Here is a 21,680-nt window from a genome sequence, read left to right as displayed (position 1 = left end):
GGCCCATGGGTTCAATCCGGGGCAGCGGGGACGGGGCGGGATACCGGGGTAGATGGGCCCGTGGGTTCGATCCGGGGCAGCGGGGACGGGGCGGGATACTGGGATAGATGGGCCCGTGGGTTCGATCCGGGGCAGCGGGGACGGGGCGGGATACCAGGGTAGATGGGCCCATGGGTTCAATCCGGGGCAGCGGGGACAGGGCAGGATACCGGGGTAGATGGGCCCATGGGTTCGATCCAGGGCAGTGGGGACGCGGTGGGATACCAGGGTAGATGGGCCCATGGGGTCGATCTGGGGCAGTGGAGACGGGACGGGATACCAGGGTAGATGGGCCCATTGGTTCGATCCAGGGCAGTGGGGATGGGGCGGGATACCGGGGTAGATGGGCCCGTGGGGTCGATCCGGGGCAGTGGGGACGGGGCGGGATACCAGGGTAGATGGGCCAGTGGGTTTGATCCGGGCCAGTGGGGGCGGGGCGGGGCAGGGCGGGATACCGGGATACCAGGGTAGATGGACCCGTGGATTCGATCCGGGGCAGTGGGGACGGGGCGGGATACCAGGGTAAATGGGCCTGTGGGTTCGATCCGGGGCAGTGGAGACGGGGCAGGATACCAGGGTAGATGGGCCCATGGGTTCGATCCAGGGCAGTGGGGACGGGGCGGGATACCAGGGTAGATGGGCCCATGGGTTCGATCCGGGGCAGTGGAGATGGGGCGGGATACCGGGGTAGGTGGGCCCGTGGGTTCGATCCGGGGCAGTGGGGACGGGGCAGGATACCGGGGTAGATGGGCCCGTGGGTTCGATCCGGGGCAGTGGGGACGGGGAGGGATACCGGGGTAGATGGGCCCGTGGGTTCGATCTGGGGCAGTGGAGACGGGACGGGATACCAGGGTAGATGGGCCCATGGGTTCGATCCAGGGCAGTGGGGACGGGGCGGGATACCAGGGTAGATGGGCCCATGGGTTCGATCCGGGGCAGTGGGGGCAGTGGGGGCAGGGCGGGATACCAGGGTAGATGGGCCCATGGGTTCGATCCAGGGCAGTGGGGACGGGGCGGGATACCAGGGTAGATGGGCCCGTGGGTTCGATCCGGGGCAGCGGGGACGGGGCAGGATACCGGGGTAGATGGGCCCGTGGGTTCGATCCGGGGCAGCAGGGACGGGGCGGGATACCAGGGTAGATGGGCCCGTGGGTTCGATCCGGGGCAGCGGGGACGGGGCGGGTTACCAGGGTAGATGGGCCCATGGGTTGGGGATGGGGCAGGATACCAGGGTAGATGGGCCCGTGGGATACATTCCCATACACTGAAGCTCACGCTCCTAGCAGCAGCAGCAGCAGCAGCCCTGCCCCCCGCCGCCCCCAGCTTCCTGCCTCGCTGAGGGGTCCAACACCTGCTTGTCTCCTGATTGCAATCAGGCCTCCAGCCAATCCGTGGCCTCCATCCCCCTCGGGTGCCAGAGCCCTGGTCTCTGATTGGCTGGGCTCCCTGTGTGGGGCAGAGGCTGCTGTTGGAACAGAGGGGCTGAGAAAACCACCAGGGTTCCCCCCGCGCCAGCCACACGGGCGCCCCCAGGGCCTCTGCCCTGCACCTGGCTGGGGGCTCCGAGCAGGGCCCGCGGTCACGGAGCCGCCTCTGAGCTGCCTGCCCCCAGCACCCCCTGTGCCGCGGGGGGTGGGGGGGGGGCAGGCAGTAGCTGTGACTCATGGACCCCGGGGACATCGCAGCACCAAACCTGGCGCCAAGCTGCAGGGAGCCTGGGAGCGCACCAGTCAAAGCTACTAGGCCCAGGGTGTCGCCCGGCTCCTGAGCCCTGCGGCTGGTGGCACCCGCCATCAATGCCCCCTCAGCGCAGGGAGGGCCTGGTGGGTGGCTGGTCGTGCCCGGCCCTGGCAGCAGCGGGCGCCCGCCCGGGTGTGTGTGTGAGCCGTGCACAGAGCGATGGGAAGGGTGAGGCATGAGGGACCATGCGCAAGGCATGTGTGACACCCCCAGCAAGCCGCTCCTCGCAGGCAGGGCAGGGCCAGAGACAGTGACTCCTAGTCATCTAATGCACCATCCACAGCAGGAGGGTCGGGAGCCTTCAGGTACCTCCAGGGGGCTCCCCGCACTGCCCCACATGGGGGAAGGGTGAGGGTGGCGGCATAGTGTGTGGGATGCTACCCACACCCTCGGCCCATCGGCGTCTGCCTGTGCCAGGCTCACGGCCCCAGTGGGGGAGGCAGCGGGAGGGTGGGTTGAAAGCAGAGGGCGAGTGACAACGCCCCTTGGCGGTGTGGGGGTGGCCGCTGGGGGGAATCAGTCTGGGCGGGGCTGGGAGGACTCTGGCAGCGCTCTGGTGTGCATGTTGCCAAGTCTCCAGGAATTACAAATTAATCTTTCATTAAAGATTATGTCATGTGGTGGCACCTCCAGGAACACAGCCAACCGCAACGGGCCACCCCACAGGCTGTGTGGGGGCTGGGCTGCCAAGGGCAGAGTGCGTGTCTAACCAGCCTGGTAAGAAACCCGTTTGAGTTACCGCCAGGCTCCCTTCCTGTTCGCAGCCTGAACCAAGCCGGTACCCCGAGCTGGGCCGCTCACACCTTCCCCGAGGCTGGACCCCTCCGCCACGTTGGGATCATTCATGGGCCTTCCTCCGGCTCTGGGGCTCTGCTGGTGCCTCCTGGGGGCCGCAGCCACTGGTAAGTGTGTGGTGGGACAGGAGGGGGCGAGGCAGGGCTGAGGCCTGGTACCCAAAGGCAGAGCTGTCCGATCCACCTCCTTATCCCCCCATCTGCTGGGAGCCAGGCAAAGCCAGGGATTGATTGAGGTGTCGCCTTCCTTCCCTTTCCCGTGCTCCGGCCCAGGGGGTGCTCAGCGGTTCTGCAGACCCAGGCCAGGCTGGCCACCAGCCCAGAGACTGGGGCTGGGTAAATAACAAAGCCAGCACCGTGGCTCTCCGACAAACCTTGGACCTGGGACCTAAGGGGAGAATTTTACAACCCTGAATGTTTGCAGCATTTGGCTCAGACACGAGCGGGTGGGGGTGGGGTTTGCAGGTGTTCTGACCTGCACCAAGTGACTTTCCCATTGGGATGAAACTTTGAGGTGGCCGTTGAGTTGCAAAGGCTGGGGCTGCCCCCCACTTCCCACTGTGTCCCTCCGCCTCTTGGTGCCTTCTACCCAGAGCGGGGCAAGAATTTGTCATCCAACATTTTTTTTCAGCAAAAAATGCAGCTTTGGCTACACAAACATTTGGTGAATTTGCGTCGATTTGGCCAAATGCTCCCTCCAGAAATGCAACATTTTTTTGATGGGGTGGGGGGTTGTTTCAAAATTACTTTTTGTTTTGAAATGTCCCAAAAAACCTGAAAAACATTTTTAAAAGCTCAGAATCCAAACAAAATGTTCATTTGGGACTGAATAAAACCTTTGTGTCACTTGGAATTAATTTTTTTCCTCGTCTTTGACTCACTGAAAAATGTCAGTTTTGGTTCAACCCTAGACACATTTTTTTTGAAAGTGCCAGAGAACCAGGAACTCCTGTATTCACACAGCTGAACTGATGACCCGGGCAAGCTGTCACCTTCCAGACCACCACTTCCCCGGCTCGGTTTCTGTCTCAGTTTGACAGTTGACTTGGGAGTGTGAGAAAACTCGGTCAGGAGCAATCCCGCTGCTCCGGAGAACAGAGTTCATGTCAAGCACACCCAGCTCCAAACACGTGACATGGCTGGTGACCTGTTTTCGAAGAGTTGCCAGAGGTGACTGGCCTGTTGAAGAGGGAACAGGGGCAGCTCCTCTGTGACTCTCAGTAATTAGCTGCCTCCCACTGGAGCTTGGCAGCAGGCACTGGGGTCTCTGAAGAGCCAGGCAGGAGTTGAGAAGAGGGAGGCGCAGAGAGCCACAGCTGGAGTTGATGGACCTGCAGGTGCAGTGCTGGGGTTGGGGGAGCTGGTTTAGAGACGGAGCCAGCGAGAGCTGGGGGGTCGGGACTGGCTGGGACCCACCAGCAGCCCCTAGCTAAGGGGGCGTCCAGCAGAGCCGGGGCAGGCTGCACCCAGGGCAGAGGGTGGGTCTGGGGCGCTCGGTAGGGGCAGGGCTGGCAGGCGAAGGGGGCTGGGGGTGATGGGCTGCAGAGACCCCGCTCGGGGCAGCCCTGGGGTGCAGGATGTGATGGAGCAGTCATGAGGAGGTGCAGAGACTGGCTGGTGAGGGCCCAGGGACTGGGAGCTCTCGGGCAGGGGACCGGCAGGGGGAGGACGGACCTGGGGAGCTGCTGCCTCGAACTCATGTCCCGTTGGGGTGCGTGACCCGTGTCACTGCGAGGAACATGCCGGGGACCTGGGTCCATTCCTGAGCAGGCAGGAGGGATGAGGTCTGGCCTTGGGGCAGGGCAGGAGGGATGGGGACTGGCCTGGGGCAGGAGGGATGGGGTCTGGGTTGGGGGCAGGGCAGGAGGGATGGGGGCTGGCCTGGGGCAGGAGGGATGGGGGCTGGCCTGGGGGCGGGGCAGGAGGGACGGGGGCTGGACTGGGGCAGGAGGGATGGGCGGCCTGGCTGGCTCCGGGGACTGAAGGAGGCCCCACCTGTCACGCTGTGGCTGGCTCCTGGAGGGCATGGGGCAGGGGGGGCTGTGACAAGCCCTAGCGCCAGAGATGCTCGGAGAAGGACCCTGACATGTGGTTTGGCGGTGGCCCTGGGGTCAGGGAGGTGCCGTGTGCTGGCCTCGCAACGCCCCGGGAAGAGGTGGCTGAGCTGTGAACCACAGGATAATGCTGCATTCTCCATGACATCAACACAATAGTTAATCCTGCTTCTTAACCCAGCAAAGAATCCTGTGGCACCTTATAGACTAACAGACGTTTTGCAGCATGAGCTTTCGTGGGTGAATCCCCACTTCGTCGGATGCAAGTCACAGAACACAGAACACAGAACCTTCTGCTCCTGTTCTCCCCGCCCAAGGCCTTGTGCCCCCCCAGGGATCTCTTAGGCCTGGTCTGCACCGGTATCGGCGAGTCGGTTCTGTGTGCCAACGCACCGACAGGAAAGGCAGGATGTGTCCGCACCACAGGGCGTAGCAACTCGCAGCCATGAAGGCTCTGGCATGGGGGAGGCAGCGGGACGCAGTTCTGCTAAACACAGCAGTGTAGACGTGGGAGGTCGCACTCAGGCCTGTAGAGAGCTGTGTCGGGCATGTACCCTAAAGGTCTGGCTTGTCCTTACTCGCCTATGCTGGGCCTCCCCCCTGCACTGCTGGTGTACCCGTGCTAGCAGGGCGGGAAGGGTCTGTACCCCACACGCTGCCCACCTATAGCCGCAGCCTCTGTTTTTTCATTAAAAAAAAGAAAGAAAAAAATAGCCGGTGCCCCTGTAGTTAGTGCCTATAGCACCTGGCATCTGCAGAGAGGGCAGAGTTAAGGGCATTGGCACCCATCGGGGTCTCAGCCTAGCCCCCTAACCACCAAACTGTCCCTCATCCTCGTCAGCCCCTGTTGGCTGCCCCGGCTGTGTTCTTTGGCCCACCGAAGGCAGCTTTGTGCCATTCTGAAGAGGGCGAATTCGACCTCCATGTGCCGTAGGGCACCTGTGGTCGCCCAACTCCCCCTCAGCCCAGGGGCTTTCTCTCTCCCGGGGTCTCTGCTCCTCTGCCTCCAATGTTCCCCTGCCCTGGGGGGTCTGGACTGAGTGGGCACATGGGGCACTGGCAGTGACAGCCCTTCCTGGCAGCTCCCCAGGTTCTGCACAATCTCCGCTCCCATTTCAAACTACAATACAACTCCTGGCCCTTCCAGTGGCCATGAAAACCTCCCAGCTGTGACCCTGACAGGAGGGTTCTCACTGGCTACAGCCAGCCTAAGACGACAACCCTGCAAGGGCTGAGCTGCCCCATTAATCTCAATGGGTGTGTTAACTCTGGACCCTAATGATGGTGATAGTACACGTTGACCTTGCTCAGTATGTCACTGCTGAACATTTTAGCAGAAGCCTCTGGTTTCTCTGGCATTGTGGGTGAGGCTTGGGGACAGCCCTGCCCCCCTGCTCTGACCCCCATGGCTGCTGCATCCCCTTTTCCACTGACTCTCTGCAAGGGCTATCGCTAGGGGTAGCAGAGGGGGGTTAAGAATAGGGGTGTGATTGGGGATGAGGGCTCAGCCCAACCCACGTGGACAGATCCTCCTCCCCGGAGTACAGGGATAAGAGGGTGTTTATCTTGTCTTTCCCGCTGGCCCAGAGCCCCACAGCCTGGACATCCTGATCACGGGGCTGAACGAGCCGGGCGGGACTCACGGGTTCTTCATGCTGGCCAAGCTGGACGGGCTGGAGCTCGCCTCCTACAGCAGCGCCAGCCGCGAGGTGAAACCCCTCCAGGAGTGGACAGCGCAGGCCGTTGGCGCGAGCTATTTAAGGAAGAAGACCCAGGAGTTCAGGCTGTACGAGGCCATCTCCCCAGTGGTGACCCACCGCTGGATGGCGCAGCACAACCAGACCGGCGGTGAGTGCTGGCCCCGCGCCGAGCTCCAGTGCCTGCAACCTCACCGCCGGCAGCCTCAGGGCGCGGGAACCTGCGTGAGATTTCCAGCCCTGATTAGCTGCCCTTCCCCACTGCCCCGCCCCCAGGGGAAGAGCAGCCAATCAGGGCAGCTGCAGGACCGTGGCCGACTTCTTGCTCCCCAGACTCAGGTCTCGGTGGCCAGAGGCTGGCTGGGAACCAGGCCCCAGGCGGGGTCTGTGCGGTGACTTATCCCGCTCAGTAAGTACCTCTGTGGGCGGCGATTTCTGAGCGCAGACGGCACTTTCATCCCAGACGTCGCCGAGCGAGAGCCAAGGGCTGATGACTGCAGAGAGATACATTCAAAGGGGCTAATTTTAACCGGGAGTAACTCCCGCTGGGATCGGGTCACAGGGGATTCTCCATGGAGGCTGGACGCCCGATTCTGGAGTTAGATCAGGAGTGATGGGCTCTCTGCGGGAATGCCAGGGTGTGCCTGACGCCCCGTGTGAGCTGGGCCCAGTCATTCTGGAGCTCTGGGCCTCAGTTTCCCTATCTGTGACCCAGAGACAATGGCCCAGCCATGTTGCATGGAGTAATGGGGATACTTGCGTTGGAGATGGGGAGGGGCAGGATCTGTAGATGTACCAGCAATTAGACAATATCCTGCACCATTTTTTCTCCCTGTCTCTCCCCCAGGGATCCACACCCTGCAGCTGCACGTGAACTGTGTGCTGGACGGGGACACCCCCGTGCGAGGGCAGTTTCACTTTGGTTTCGACGGGCAGGATTTCCTCATCCTGGAGAGAAACCAATCCGCGTGGGTGCCGCTGGTGCCGGGAGCCTCCAACGAGGCGCACTTCTGGGATGCTGGTCACACCTGGACCCTGTTTGCCAGGGAGTTCCTGCAGGAGGAGTGCGTGGACACCCTGAGGAGCCTGCTGCGGGGCGGGAGGGAGGCTCTGGGACGGCAGGGTGAGTCCGAGCAGCCGGCGGCAAGGTCCGGAGGGAGCCACAGAGCACCCCTCTCTCGTGTCCGGAGGGAGCCTTCGGCTGGTAGCGGGTCTCAGAGCTCCCCTCTCTCGTTCTGTGACCGCTAGTCCTCAGGGCTTTGCCAACCGCCCCGCACTGGCTCAGGGCTGACTGCACCCCGCTGACGTGTTCCCCTCCCCTCCAGTCCCCCCAGGGATCTCGGTGACCTACAGAGACGCCCCCCACGGCTCCGCCACCCTCTCCTGCCACGCCAGGGGCTTTTACCCGCGTCCCATCCGCGTCTCCTGGGTGCGGGACGGGGCGGAGATCCTGCCGCCCACGAACGCCAGCGGGATCCTGCCCCACGCCGACGGCACCTACCAGATCCGGCAGTCCCTGGAGATCCCCCCACAGTGGGGCCACAGCTACGCCTGCCGGGTGGCGCACAGCAGCCTGGGGGAGCCGGCACCCACCACGGGTAAGGGGGGTGAATGGTGGAACCCGGGGGGGCAGGGATGTCCCCTGTGGGGCAGTGCCCCCCAGGAGCGGGCGCTCGGCAGCACTCTCTGTGTGTCCCGGTCTGCACCCGGCAGCACCGTGCACCGTGTGAGTTGTGCCCTTCGAAAAGCAGCCCCGGGAGGCCCTAGCGTGGATGTCCTGAGAGGGCTCCCACCGCCGCCCCCCTTTGGGGGATAGCCGAGGGCTAAGCCGTCCGGGAAGCCCCTCGCTCCCGCGGGGCGTCTCAGAGCCAGGCCAGGCCGAAGGTGCCTCTTCTCCTGGGGCGATTGGTCCCCTGGGGCAGTAACACGGTGAAGATCCCTGACCGACGCGCTGATGGAGTCGATGCTTGTACCACGTGTAACTCGCAGTAACGCTGCTGTCCGGGCAGCGCCTGGGGCAGTGTGAGCAGCTGTGAGGTTCCCTTTCTCTGCTTCCGCTCCACAGGGCTCACAGCGCAGCTCATGGTGCTACAACCGTGGGGCGGTCACGGCCCAAGCGCCGGTTCTGGGGGCAGCCGGGCCGCGAGGGCCCCGGGGGAGTGGGGCAGCCCGGGGCTGCAGGGCTGAATCTCGCTCGGGGTCTGGGAGCGGAGCTGCATCCGTTCCCCCCTTTGCAGGCTGGTCGGCTCAACGAGGAGGCTGCCAGACATCAGCGTAAATACGTCCCTGTCCTGTAACCACTGAAACGGGGGGTTGGAGGCTGCGCTTCCCCCTCGATCCAGACCCAACAGGGAGAACTTAACGTTCAGAGCAGAACAAACGTTGGGTGTCTCCTTTTCTCTCCCCCGCAGCCCTGCCCGAGGTCTCGGTTTCCCGCAGAGATGCCCCCGACGGCTCCGCCACCCTCTCCTGCCGCGCCAGGGGCTTTGACCCGCGGCCCGTCCGCGTCTCCTGGGTGCGGGACGGGAAGGAGACCCTGGCGCCCCCCATCGGTGACGCGTCCCAGCTCCAGTCATCCGTGGGGATCCCGCAGCAGGCCGGGGACGGGCACAGCTACTCCTGCCGCGTGCAGCACCGCAGCCTGCAGGAGGCGCTGGCGACTCCGGGTAATGGCTCTCTCGGGGCAGGGGGAGGGATGGGACCCCCGCTGGCACCGTCCCTGAGCGGGTCTCCAGCGTGAGCCATTGCTGAGCACGTCCGGCTTCATCCCCTGCCCGGGGCGGGGACCGGATTGATGCCCACGGACGTGGCAGCAGGAGGCAGGTGACCTCGTCGCCCACGGCCCCCACACTGTGCCCACCCCCATAACCCCATTGGAGGCGTCTGACAGCTGGGCCTCTCGGGGTCTCGGACACCGGCCGGGTTTGCTCCCAGCTGGGGGAATGAGACATGTCTCTCCCGACCCCCAACAGGGGCCTGCCTCAGACCGCACCAGGGCGGAGGGTAACTCGGCCCCCATGGGCAGTGACACAGAGCGGGGAGGTCCCTGAGTCAGATGCCCGGTAAATCCCCCATTCACCCCAGTGACCCTCTCTCCTCACCCCTGCAGCGCCCGGGGAGATGGGGGGCCTGGCCCCCGGGATCCTGGCCGTCCTCTGCCTCGCTGTGCTGACTGTGGCCAGTGCCATGGTGGCTGGTGTCGTGGTGTGGAGGAGAAAGCGCCTGGGTAAAGAGAGCGACCGTGAGGGGGGGACAGGGGGGGATCCCCGTCAGGCTGGGCTGGGGGCAGAGCCTGGGGAGGGGCACAGAGAGGACAACAATCTCCTCTGGGAGGGTGGGGCGGTGCCAGGACATGGGACCGTGGGGTGGGTAGCTCCATGGCAAGGGGCTGTGGGGTGGGGCAGGTTCCTGCCTTGGCAAGATGGGCGATGAGCTGGGCTGGGGTAGATGGGGTCAGGATCACCGTGGGGTGGGGTGTCCTTGGCTGGCTGAGGGAGGTGGAGATGGGGGTCACTAGGCAGTGGGGGTTCAGGTGGGTCAGGGATTGCTGGGGGGGTCCTTTGCTGGCTGGGGGGGTGGAGAAGGGGTCACTGAGGAGGGGGGTTCAGGTGGGGCAGGGATTGCTGGGGGGTCCTTTGCTGGCTGAGGGGTGGCGATGGGGCTCACTAGGCAGTGGGGGTTCAGGTGGGGCAGGGATTGCTGGGGGGTCCTTTGCTGGCTGGGGGGGTGGAGAAGGGGTCACTGAGGAGGGGGGTTCAGGTGGGGCAGGGATTGCTGGGGGGTCCTTTGCTGGCTGGGGGGGTGGAGAAGGGGTCACTGAGGAGGGGGGTTCAGGTGGGGCGGGGATTGCTGGAGCGGGGTGTGACAGGTTGGATCACAGAAACCCCCCTGGGAGCTGCCACCTGATGTGCCAAGACTACTTCTGCCCCCTGCTTTCCTGCCCGGTCATCTTAGGACCTCAGTGCCCTGCCTGGTTTGAGCCAGACCCGCTAGCCGGCTGCAAACCCAGACCCAGGTCAGAACCACGGCCCCTAACACCCGTAGGCTTAAACTGAAAGCAGCTTAAGAAGTGTTCTTATCTTTAGCACTCAGATGCCCAACTCCCAGTGGGGTCCAAACCCCAAATAAATCCATTTTACCCTCTATAAAGCTTATACAGGGTAAACTCATAAATTGTTCGCCCTCTATAACACTGATAGTGAGATATGCACAGCTGTCCCCGCCCCCCAGGTATTAACACAGACTCTGAGTTAATTAATAAGTAAAAAGTGATTTTACTAAATACAGAAAATCGGATTTAAGTGGTTTCAAGTAGTAACAGGCAGAACAAAGTGAATTACCAAGCAAAATAAAATAGAACACACAAGTCTATGTCTAATCAAACTGAATACAGATAAAACCTCACCCAGTAAGCTTCCTTTTACAGACTAGCCTCCTTCTAGTCTGGGTCCAGCAATCACTCACACCCCTGTCATTACTGGCCTTTGTTCCAGTTTCTTTCAGGCATTCTTGGGGGTGAAGAGGCTTTCTTGAGCCAGCTGAAGACTAAATGGAGGGGTCTCTCAGGGGGTTAAATAGACTTTCTCTTGTGGATGGAGACCCCCTCCTCTCTCCTATGCAAAGTCCAGCTCCAAGATGGAGTTCTGGAGTCACCTGGGCAAGTCACGTGTCCATGCATGACTCACAGTTTCTTACCAGGTAGCTGTGATGGAATAGGGACTGTCTGTGTGGTTGATAGGTGAGAGCAGGGACTGTCTCTGTGCTTGGTAGGCAGAGACAGGTATGCAGCTGTAACATGAGCCTGGCCTGGGGGAGGGGAGGTCTCACCTCTGGCTGTAGCTAGACAAAGGGAGGGGGGAAGTGGAATCAGTCTTCGGTTGGGAGCTGGGAGGTGGGTTTCAGGGGATCCTAGGCTGGGATCCAAGCACCCTGAACCCCCCAGAAAGGCCAGATTGAGGGGTCCTGGCTCTGAACCCAAGCTGGGCTGTATCCTGTGTTCCTGTTGTTTGTGGGGGGGAGGGATAGCTCTGTGGTTTGAGCATTGGCCTGCTAAACCCAGGGTTGTAAGTTCAATCCTTGAGGAGGCCACTTAGGGATCTGGGGCAAAAATTGGTCCTGCTAGTGAAGGCAGGGGCTGGACTAGATGACCTTTCAAGGTCCCTTCCAGTTCTAGGAGATTGGTATATCTCCAATTATAATAATAATAAAATAAACCTTCTGTTTTACTCGCTGGCTGAGAGTCACTGTGAGACCAGGAAGAGGGGTGCAGGGCCGGACTCCCCCACACTCCGTGACAACTGGTGGCATCGGTGGGATCGACTGCACCCCGCGGACGGCGCTTCCTGCAGTAAGTGACTGGGGAGCAGTAAAACGAAGGGGCGATTCAACCCTGGGGCAGTGTGGCCAGAGAGAAGGTTTTTGCAGTAACAGGGTCCCCCGGGGGATCACAGCGAGCGATCCCCGGGGCAGAGGAGTCTGCAGCTCGACCCTGGCAGAGAGGTGGTGACCTGAAGGACTGGCACACTAGGGGTCCCCCTGGAACCCGTGGGGAGCGGCGAGCACCCCGGCCTGCGAGCAACCAGCAGGAAGATGTATTCCCAGAAGCGCAAGTGCGAGCTGGTGGAGCTGTGCAAGCGGAGGGGGCTGCGCCATGGGAAGCTCACCAAGGCCCAGCTGATTGCCCGGCTGGAGGAGAGAGACCGCGTCAATGAACCGATCCCTGTCTCTGAGGGAAGCAGCCAGGCCGATGCAGCGCAGGCACCAGTGTCTGTCCCCGCTGGGAGTGGTCAGCTGGCCGCTGAGGGCTCCTCGAGACCCCCCCACCCCTAGGCCTAGGGGGAGGGGGAGGAGGAGCCCAGCTACGGAGGGCACCGTGACCCCCCCGGCCAGCAGGGGATCGGCCCGGCGACGCTCGGCCTCCGTGGAACTCAGGCGGCTGGACTTGGAGAGAGAGATCAAACTGATGGAGATGGAGATGGAGGACCGGCAGAAGCAGCGTGAATTCGAGGAGAGGGAGAAGCAACGTGAATACGAGGCGAGAGAGAAGGAGAAACAACGCGAACATGATCTGGCCATGGCCCAGCTGAAAAGCAGGGAGGCCCCGGCTGCGGTGAGTGACGGGGGGCCCAAGCCTACAAAGAGCTTTGATAAGAACTTCCTGGCCCGGCGTAAGGAGCGGGAGGACATAGATACCTTCCTGACGGCCTTTGAGAATGCCTGCGAGCTGCACCAGGTTGACCCCGCAGACAGGATCCGGTGCCTCACCCCCTTACTGGACCCCACCGCCGTGGAGGTGTACAGCCGAATGAAAGGGGCGGAGGCGCGGGACTACAACCTGTTCAAAGAGGCCCTACTCCGCGAGTTTGGGCTGACCCCGGAGATGTACCGGAAGAGGTTCCGGAGTCAACGTAAGACCCGGGAGGTCACCTACCTACAACTGGTCAACCGGGCGCAGGGATATGCCTGCAAGTGGACGGCTGGGGCCCAAACCAGAGAGGACCTGCTTGACCTAGTCATACTGGAGCACCTGTATGAGCAGTGCCCGTCGGACCTGAAGCTGTGGTTGATGGACCAAAAGCCGGAGAACCCGCAGCATGCAGGCCAGCTGGCCGACCAATACATGGACAGTCGGGCAAGGGATAATAGGGAGGCGTCCCGAAGTAGCAGGTCGGCCTCGACGCAGAGGGAGACTCACCAGGGGACCTCCCAGAAGGGGCCGAGGGAGGACCCCCACCAAAGGGAAACATCTGGCATCAGGTCCAGCCGTCCCACTCGAGGGGACCCACGAGACATGGGCTGCTATCAATGTGGCCAACCAGGCCACATACGGGCCCAGTGCCCCAAGCTCCGGGACAAACTGAGCAGACCAACCCCACACCGGGTCAACTTGGTAGAGACCCAGCAGGATAAGGGGCAGTGTTCGCAGGGAAGGGGGGCTAGCCGCGTAACCCCTGCGAAGGAGGGAGGGGGGCCCCGGGTTGACCCCTCCGAGGGGCTGGATACTCCCAGCCCTGAGTTTGGGGTTTACAGGGTGGGCACGGGACTACCCCTCCGGAGCGAGTGCCTTGTTCCCCTGGAGGTAGACGGGAAGGAGGCCACTGGGTACTGGGACACGGGCGCAGAGGTGACGCTGGCCCGGCCGGAGGTGGTGGGCTCAGATCGGATGGTGCCCAACACCTACCTTACCCTGAGGGGTGTGATCGGGACCCCATTCAGGGTGCCTGTGGCGAGGGTGCACCTAAAGTGGGGGGACAAGGAGGGCCCCAAGGACGTGGGGGTGCACCCGCATTTGCCCACGGAGGTGTTAATGGGGGGGGGACCTCGAGGACTGGCCCAGGAATACACGGGGTGCCCTGGCCGTGAACCGTAGTCAGAGTCGGCGCAGGGCTCTGCACCCTAAACCGGGGAAGGCACTCTTCCCGGGGCACCGGACCCTGACCCGGTAGGGAGGGAACGCCCAGAGACAGGGCTCAGAGAGGCTGTGGCCCCAGACCCAGCCGGGGAGAGAGAGCAGATCCCCGCCCCTGCCCCAGCGGCTGAGTACCAGGCCGCGGTGCGGGAAGACCCCTCCTTGCGGAGGATAGGGGACCTGGCCAGCCTCGGGGGGGGACAGACCATGGGACGAGGTGGCCGGAAAAGGTTCCTGTGGGAGAAGGGGTTCCTGTACCGAGAATGGGCTCCCCCAGGGAAGATGGAGTCGGGGGGGATCAGGAGGCAGCTGGTGGTACCCCAGGAGTATCGCCACCAGCTGCTGTGCCGGGCCCATGACATTCCCCCCTCAGGGCACCAGGGAGCCTGGCGTACCCAGCAGAGGCTGCTACAAAACTATTACTGGCCTGGGGTCTTTGCCCATGTCTGGCAGCACTGCCGCTCCTGTGCCCCCTGCCAGAGGGGGAGGAAGGCCCGGGACAGGGGGGAGATGGCTGTAAGGCCCTTGCCCCGCCCCGAGGAGCCTGTCCAGAGGGGGGCCAGGGTCAGAAGGGGGGCTCTGAACCGAGAGAGCCCGAATCACAGCCCCCCAGACTGGAACATGGGGAGAAGCCCCCAGCCCAGCTTGAACCCCAGGGGTACTGGGGTGGGGAAAGGGCGGGGGCGGCATAAGGCTTCCCCCCTGCAACCTGCCAGTGCCCACGAGTCCCCCCGACCTACAGGGGGGCAGGAAACTGGAATGACCTGGGGTGACTCTCCCCCCGGAGCGGGGGGGACCCTGGGGCAGCCATGGGAATGTAGGTGGGTTCGAACTTCCCCAGGTCACTGGCTGGAGTGACCCCGCTCAGTTCGGTCTCGAAGGGGGGAGAGGGGGTGTGACGAAGTGGGACTGGTCTTACTGGGGGCTGGGTACAGATCCTAAGTATCTAGCAGCAAAAGTCCATGCAGCCAAATGCCTGACACTCTGTCTCCTAGCAACGGATGGCCGGGCCCCTCCCTGCAAAGGTGCATCTAAAGTTGTTGGAGACAAAGGGGTCAGGTGACCTCCTAGCCCGGGGAAAGAGGCCGAGCAGAGAGGAGGGGCCGGAGGGGGGCTGGGCAGACTGGAGCTGGCTGGGGAACAGAGGGGCGGGAGGGAGACCGGGCTCTGATCCCCGAGGGGGCTGGGAGGCCCCCAAGATGGACCTAACCGGGGGATCTGGTTATCTGGGCCTGCAAGACCTGTCCTGGCCTGTGTTCCTGTCGTCTAAATAAACCTTCTGCTTTACTGGCTGGCTGAGAGTCCTGGTGAATCGTAGGGAGCCCGGGGGTGCAGGGCCTGACTCCCCCACACTCCGTGACAACTGGTGGGGGGTTCTGATCCCAAACCCAAAGGATCTGGTTCTGGGGATGCTGCCGGCTAAGCCAGTGTGAGCCGTGGTGCTGGGGGCAGCCCGCGCTGGACATGCCAAGGGCAGGGCGGGCTGCGAAAGGGAGCTCAGACACTCCCAAGACTGGTGGGTAACACTGAAGTTACACTCCCCAACCAGTCACACACTGCTTCTGATCCCCTCCCCGTCCACCAGGGCCGGTGCAACCACTAGGCGAACTGGGCCCCATTTGCCCTTACCCACACTGTGGGGGCTGGCTGCCTGTGCCACCGCTGAGAGCCCCGGGGGCAGCGGGGAGCCCGGCTCAGCCCGGCTCTGCTCTTTGGGAGGAGAAGCTGGGTGTCTACTCCGCCTGCAAGGCACCTAGCCGGGCCGCGGGGAGCCGCACGGGCCACGGAGCGCCTGGGGGTGGGCAGGGTGCAGTCCCTGGCCTGGGGAATGGTGTATGTGGGAGCAACCCAGGCACCCCTCCCCCAGCCAGCACCACCCCCTCCAACACCCACCGACCAGCTACCGTCTCTCCTGTGCAGCCCCCGCCCCAACAACCCACCCTGTCCTGCCACTTCTGCCTCTGGGCAACCTCCACCCAGCAACCCCCCCACCCCCGACAGCCACAGTCACCTTCACCCCTGCATCAACCTCGGGACACCCCTCCCCCCCATCTCCCTCCTGCCCATTCCTCCCCTGTGCAAACTCCTCAGTGCCACCGTCACCCCCCTGCAACAACCCCGGGCACAGACACCTCCCCCCGCCTGCCAGCCCCTTGCAACAACCCCCGTGCCCACTTCTCCCTTCTGCCACTCCCTCCCTGCCACTGCACCCCCTGCAACGAGCCCCTTTTGCCTCTGGGCAATCTCATCCCTGCCACTGCACCCCCGCCCCCTCCACCTCTTGGTCACCTCCACCCCCTGCAACAATCCCATGCACCCCCCTCTCTGCCACCTTCACTCCCTGGAAGAGCCCCCATACGACCCCCCTTTTTGCAACCCCCCCCCGTGCCCCCTGCACTTTGTGAACAGCTGGGCCCCTGGTGGGAACTTGGCCATAGGAAGGTGGGGGCTGGACATCAGAGAGGGGGTGCAAGGTGGAAGTTACGCCTAGGGCGCAAAATATCCTTGCACCGGCCCTGCCCTCCACACTGGTTATCAAGAAGCAAAATAAGAAATCACACAGCCCCCTTTACTGCATTCCAGTTCTCTGGCTCCCAATCAGCACCTAGGTCCGGTACAGTGAGAAGTTATGTATGCTCACATATACAAAGTGTTCTTCTTCTCCGCCCAAGGGTCAGCCACGTCACCAGGGCAGTATGGGATTGGATCTTACCCAAAATCCCACACTAGAAAAGAAAAGAATTCTTAAATGAAAAAGCAGATACATACAGAGACTTAGGAGTCTATATATGGGATGCATCAACAGGTGTGTTGTGAGCAAGACACGAGAAGTCATTCTTCCGCTCTACTCTGCGCTGGTCAGGCCTCAGCTGGAGTATTGTGTCCAGTTCTGGGCACCGCATTTCAGGAAAGCTGTGGAGAAATTGGAGAGGGTCCAGAGAAGAGCAACAAGAATGATGAAAGGTCTAGAGAACATGACCTGCGAAGGAAGGCTGAAAGAACTGGGTTTGTTTAGTTTGGAAAAGAGAAGACGGAGAGGGGACATGAGAGCAGTTTTCAGGTATCTAAAAGGGTGTCATCAGGAGGAGGGAGAAAACTTGTTCACCTTCGCCTCTAATGATAGAGCAAGAAGCAATGGGCTTAAACTGCAGCAAGGGAGGTTTAGGTTGGACATTAGGAAAAAGTTTCTAACTGTCAGGGTGATTAAACACTGGAATAAATTGCCTGGGGAGGTTGTGGAATCTCCATCTCTGGCGATATTTAAGAGTAGGTTAGATAAATGTCTATCCGGGATGGTCTAGACAGTATTTGGTCCTGCCACGAGGGCAGGGGACTGGACTCGATGACCTCTCGAGGTCCCTTCCAGCCCTAGAATCTATTAATCTATATCAAGTTCCTAGCAGTATTGGTGAGTTTGCTGGCTTGAAAGTCCCTCTGGAACATCCACCGCTGGGATGGGTCATTCCGTGCTTTGTTCAGAGCTTCAGTTTGCAGCAAAGTCCCTCCAGAGTCAAGAAGCAGGATTGAAGACAAAATGGAGAAGATGCAGCTGTCTTTTATAGTCTCTTGTCATGTGGCCTCTGCTTCCTTTGTCTCCAACACAAACTGCCCAGCACATGGCCTGGAAGCCTCAGAGTTCTGCCCATAGGCCTGTCCCTGCCTTGCTGAGTCACAAGGCGTATCTGCCTTCTCTCAATGGGTCAGTTGTAGCTGATGGTCCTTAATGGGCCATCAAGCAGGCTAGGCAGAGCTGATGCCACATTCTCTGGGGGTGTCACCCAGAAGCAGAGCCCAAGTTTAAAATACAGACATACATACATATCTGTAACTCATAATACAAAGGTGATACAAACACATATATGAGATTATCCTTTCTGGCAAATTATAACATTTTTGTAGATATCTTACATGGCGTATCTGGCACAACTCATTGCAATTTTATAATATCAATATTCATAATATACTCAAGTGTACCCCAGATTCCATATAGCGTCATACCTACCTCTATAGGTACGTAGTGTGACGAAGGGGGGATTTTCTTAGTGTTTTGCATGAATACTGTGTGTGTCTCAGTTTCCCTGTGTGCTGCGTGTGTAATAAGAGGGTGGGAGAGGGTTTGTGGCCAGGTGTGACCTCGCCTAGCAGCTGGGACCCCAGACACCAACCTGGAGACTGGGGACCCAGCCACTGGTGACCCTCAGCCCAACTTGGGATCCAGCCGGTTCTGGCCAGTGGGAGGACAATGGGCTGAGGAGAGAGTGGCCTGACCAGCCGGCTCCAGCCAGTGGGTGAACAAAAGATGGAAGAGCGAGGGCCCAGGTGATTTTTTTTGTCTGGGACCGAAGACAAAGGACGAAGGAGGGGCTGTTGGGGGAGGGGATATAGGGGGCTCGGCTGGAAGGAGGGGGTGACTGGGCTGGAGACAAGGAGCAGCCTGAGCCCATGGGGACGGGGACAGACCCAGCTGGCCGGTGCTGAGACTGGCCAGGCCTGAGGGTCCTGAGAACTGCCTGGGCTGGGTCCAGATGGTCAATAAACCTCGTGTTTGACGCTGGCTGAGAGTCACTGCAGGCTAGAGATCGGGGGCCATCTCTGGGGGTGGAGAAGAGCCATCACACTGAAGGGGTTTCCTCCCGGGGGCCGTATGGAGCCGAGAGCACAGGGCCTGTGAGTCCGTGACAACGTGGCCGCAGAGGATGGTTGGCGGATGCCCCCTGTAGAGGTTTGGCTGCGGGCGCAGGCGCTTGGCGGTGAGTGGCTGCCAGCGATAGAACGAGGGGATTGAACGGAACCAGCGAGGAACTGGCCTAGAACCAGCTCCGTAAGAGCGACCTGGCAGGTCTGTGCAGGGAGAGGGGGGTAAGCATTGAGAAGCTCACCCAGGGGCTGCTGCTTGCCTGGCTGGTAGACAATGACCAGTGAGGGGAGCCAGTTCGAGTTCCCCATGGGACTTCTGGGAATCCCGAAGAACCTGGGAGTAGCTGGCGGGGGGCAGTCGGTGTAGCAACAGGGGATCCACTAGGCCTGTGTGATGAACTGGGCCTGTTCTTACTGGGGGCTGTGAGTGCTGAGGGGGGGGGTGTTGGCCTGGGAGGACGATCAGCATTGGGGGATGGGAGACTGGCCAGAGGGAGGAGACCTGAGCAGGTAACCTGAGACCCCAGGAAGGGGGGAGGCCAGGTGACACCTCTGCCCGGGAAGCTGGACAAAGGCTGGGGAGGGAGGGGAGTTTCAGGAGCCGGCTGGGGAATGGAGGGGACAGACAGGGCTGTGACCCCCCAAGGGGGCTGTGGTGCTCCTGGGACCCCAAGATGAACCTAACTGGGGAGGATCCTGTTGTCTGTGCCTGAAAGACCTGTCTGGGACTGTGTTCCTGTCGGCTAATAAACCTTCTGCTTTACTGGCTGGCTGAGAGTCCTGGTGAATCACAGGAAGCCGGGGGTGCAGGGCCCGGACTCCCCCACACTCCGTGACACCCGAAGAACCTGGGAGTAGCTGGCGGGGGGCAGTCGGTGTAGCAACAGGGGCTCCACTAGGCCTGGTTTACCAGGCAGCAGGGAAGCTCATGGAGAGAGAGGCCTGCTGAGAGCTCAGAGGTGCGGTCCCGGGCAGTGGCAGGGCTAAAGGCCTAACCCCAAAGAGCAAATGCAACCCTCCCAGAGGGCTGCTGCACTCAAGGGCTTATGCCCAGGGACGGTACGGAGCCGAGAAAGCACTGGCCTGTGTGTCTGTGACCACTTGGTTTCCCTCCCGCAGTGGATTGCAATTGGAGCAGAGAGCGAAGAAGCTGGAACCCACAGAGGCATCCCAGGAGTGGGGCCAGGTAAACCCGGAGGTGGAGGAGAAGCCGAAGGGGGGACTTCAGAGACGGGAGATGTGATTGCTGCAGGCAGACAGAGCGTAAGTGGGTGCGATGCCCAAAGATAAAGGGAATCTTGGCCCCGGAGAACCCTCAAAGGGCTAGCGTGGCAAAGGAAGACAGCCTGTAACACAGGCTCAGAGAGTGAGCTGCATGTCTGTCCCTTGGGGAACCGGAGGGAGCATTCACCCCACCAGCGCCTGGGGCAGAGTGGCTAGGGGGGGAGTGACAGACGGGCTTCCACTCCAAACCCAGTGGGAGCAAAAGGTGGTGGTCAGTGGGGAGGCATTCACAGGGTGTCGGTGTGGGGCAACCCCACCGTAACTTGGGGGAAGGCTCCCTGTGCAGACACAGGAGGGATCGGGCTGCAGGGCTGGTAGCTGGGGTTCTTCAGCACATCAGCTTTGCTGTACGCTTGCGAAGTGACTGTGTCTCGCTAAGATCCAGACCCTGAGCCAGTAACAGCCCAAGAGCTGGACCCAGAGATTGGACGGTGGAGGGGGCAGGAGCATGTGAATGGCCGTCCGGCAGGGAGGGGGGTACTTTCCCCGCCAAGGGAAGAGCTGTGACACTCCGGTTACCTGCCTGCCCCTGGAGCTGAGTGGGAGGGGGATGCTCCCCACCCTGCACACGCTGGCTCTGACGCTGTCACTAAAGCAGTGGGCTCGGTGCCTGCCCACACGGGGACAGCCAGGGCAGCGCTGAGCCCGGTGGGAGCTGAGTCCCCGACTGAGCGTGGGCAGAACCGGCAGGGTGGGACGGCTGCTAACCAGGTTGCCTTGTCCAGAGGTGCGAGCGGCCCAGAGAGGGGGAAGCAGCTGGAAGGGCGCAGCTGGAGACAGAGCCGTTTGGTCAGAGGGTGGCCATGGCCAGAATGGGTTCCCTTAACCAAGACAGCCCAAAGCTCAGTCCTCCAGACAGGGGGGCCAGGAGACAAGTCAATCTGCAGGTGGCGCAGGGCAGAGCCCGGGGGGCAATCACCACATCCTCCCCATCGAAGGGTTCAGGGGCAGTGGGACATGGGTGCGGAGGTGACACTGGCATGGCCGAGGTGGTGTGAGGATACATCTCAAATGGGGGCCCCAAGGGGGACCCCAGGAGATTGGGGTGCATGATCAGCTACTTGTGGAGGTGCTGGTGGGGGATGGTTTGGAGAACTGGCCAGCCGGTGCCCTGGACCCTGCCCATGGCTGGAGCTAGGGAGGGCCGCTCAGCCCAGCACTGGGGATCTGCCCAACAGGGAGTATGGAACCTCCAACCAAGGCTTTGTCCTGAGGTGGGGAAACTGAGGGCTGGGGCCCAAAGCCAGCAGCTGGATTCCAGACTGAGCAGCAGAAGGATCCCTCCTTGGGGAAGCTGAGGGCCCTTGCCAGCCATGGTGCTGCGATACCCTGGGGAGGACTGCAGGGAAAGATCCCTGTGAGAGAAGGATCCAACACCAGGAAAGGGCTCCCTGAGGGAAAAATGAATCTTGGGGGATCAGGGAGTGGCTGGTGTCCCCAGATGTACCACGGCCAGTGGTTGTATCTGGCCTGTGATCTCCCTCTCTCCAGACGTCAGGGTCCCAGCGCACCTGGCAAAGGCTGGTGCAGAACTTCTACTGCCCCAGGAATTCACAGGGGTCCCCCCTTCTGAGGTGTTGTCTGGGAGGAGAGTGAGGGGACCCCTGGACTGGATGAGGGACGAGTGGGATGGGAAGATCAATGGGAAATGGGTGGTGGAGTATGAACTATGGGGAGAGCTCATGGGCTTGGCCAGGGAGAACCCAGCCAGGGCCCAAGAGACGCAGAAGAGCTGATACGGCCGCCTGCCAGCGCCTAAGGCACCGGGGACCAGGAGAGGGGGCTCAGCTCAGTGCTGAGGGCGTCTGGGACAGGCCCTGTCAGGACATCCAGCAGCTGAATGAGGAGAACAATGTGCTGGAGCTGCCCAGCCGGGCTCACAGCCACCGAGGGGACCAGGTGAACATTGTGGAGCCGAACTGTGACAGGGAGAGGCTGGTCCTGGCAGTGTGTGTCCCGTGGGAGAAGGGGGACGATCCCCTGGTGGGTCTCTTCCCTGAGACTGGAGCCGGCCCCTTGCTGGAAT

At 61.6% G+C, this 21,680-nt stretch overlaps 1 protein-coding gene across 1 annotated transcript; it reads left to right on the top strand.

The window, feature by feature from the left end:
• The first annotated feature begins 4,887 nt into the window (after positions 1 to 4,887).
• On the top strand, positions 4,888 to 21,390 carry LOC123345789 (class I histocompatibility antigen, F10 alpha chain-like). The gene is made up of 7 exons (XM_044982838.1): positions 4,888 to 4,987; positions 6,215 to 6,475; positions 7,172 to 7,447; positions 7,650 to 7,922; positions 8,736 to 8,990; positions 9,434 to 9,565; positions 21,146 to 21,390. The coding sequence occupies exons 1-7, from the start codon at positions 4,888 to 4,890 to the stop codon at positions 21,388 to 21,390; spliced, it is 1,542 nt and encodes a 513-aa protein (XP_044838773.1).
• The last annotated feature ends 290 nt before the right edge of the window (positions 21,391 to 21,680 follow it).

The sequence above is a fragment of the Mauremys mutica genome, chromosome 12 (genome assembly GCF_020497125.1).
Source record: "Mauremys mutica isolate MM-2020 ecotype Southern chromosome 12, ASM2049712v1, whole genome shotgun sequence".
NCBI classification, from domain to species: domain Eukaryota; kingdom Metazoa; phylum Chordata; order Testudines; family Geoemydidae; genus Mauremys; species Mauremys mutica.
The sequence above is the reverse complement of the archived record's forward strand: the minus strand, read 5'-3'. Positions and strand labels throughout refer to the sequence as shown.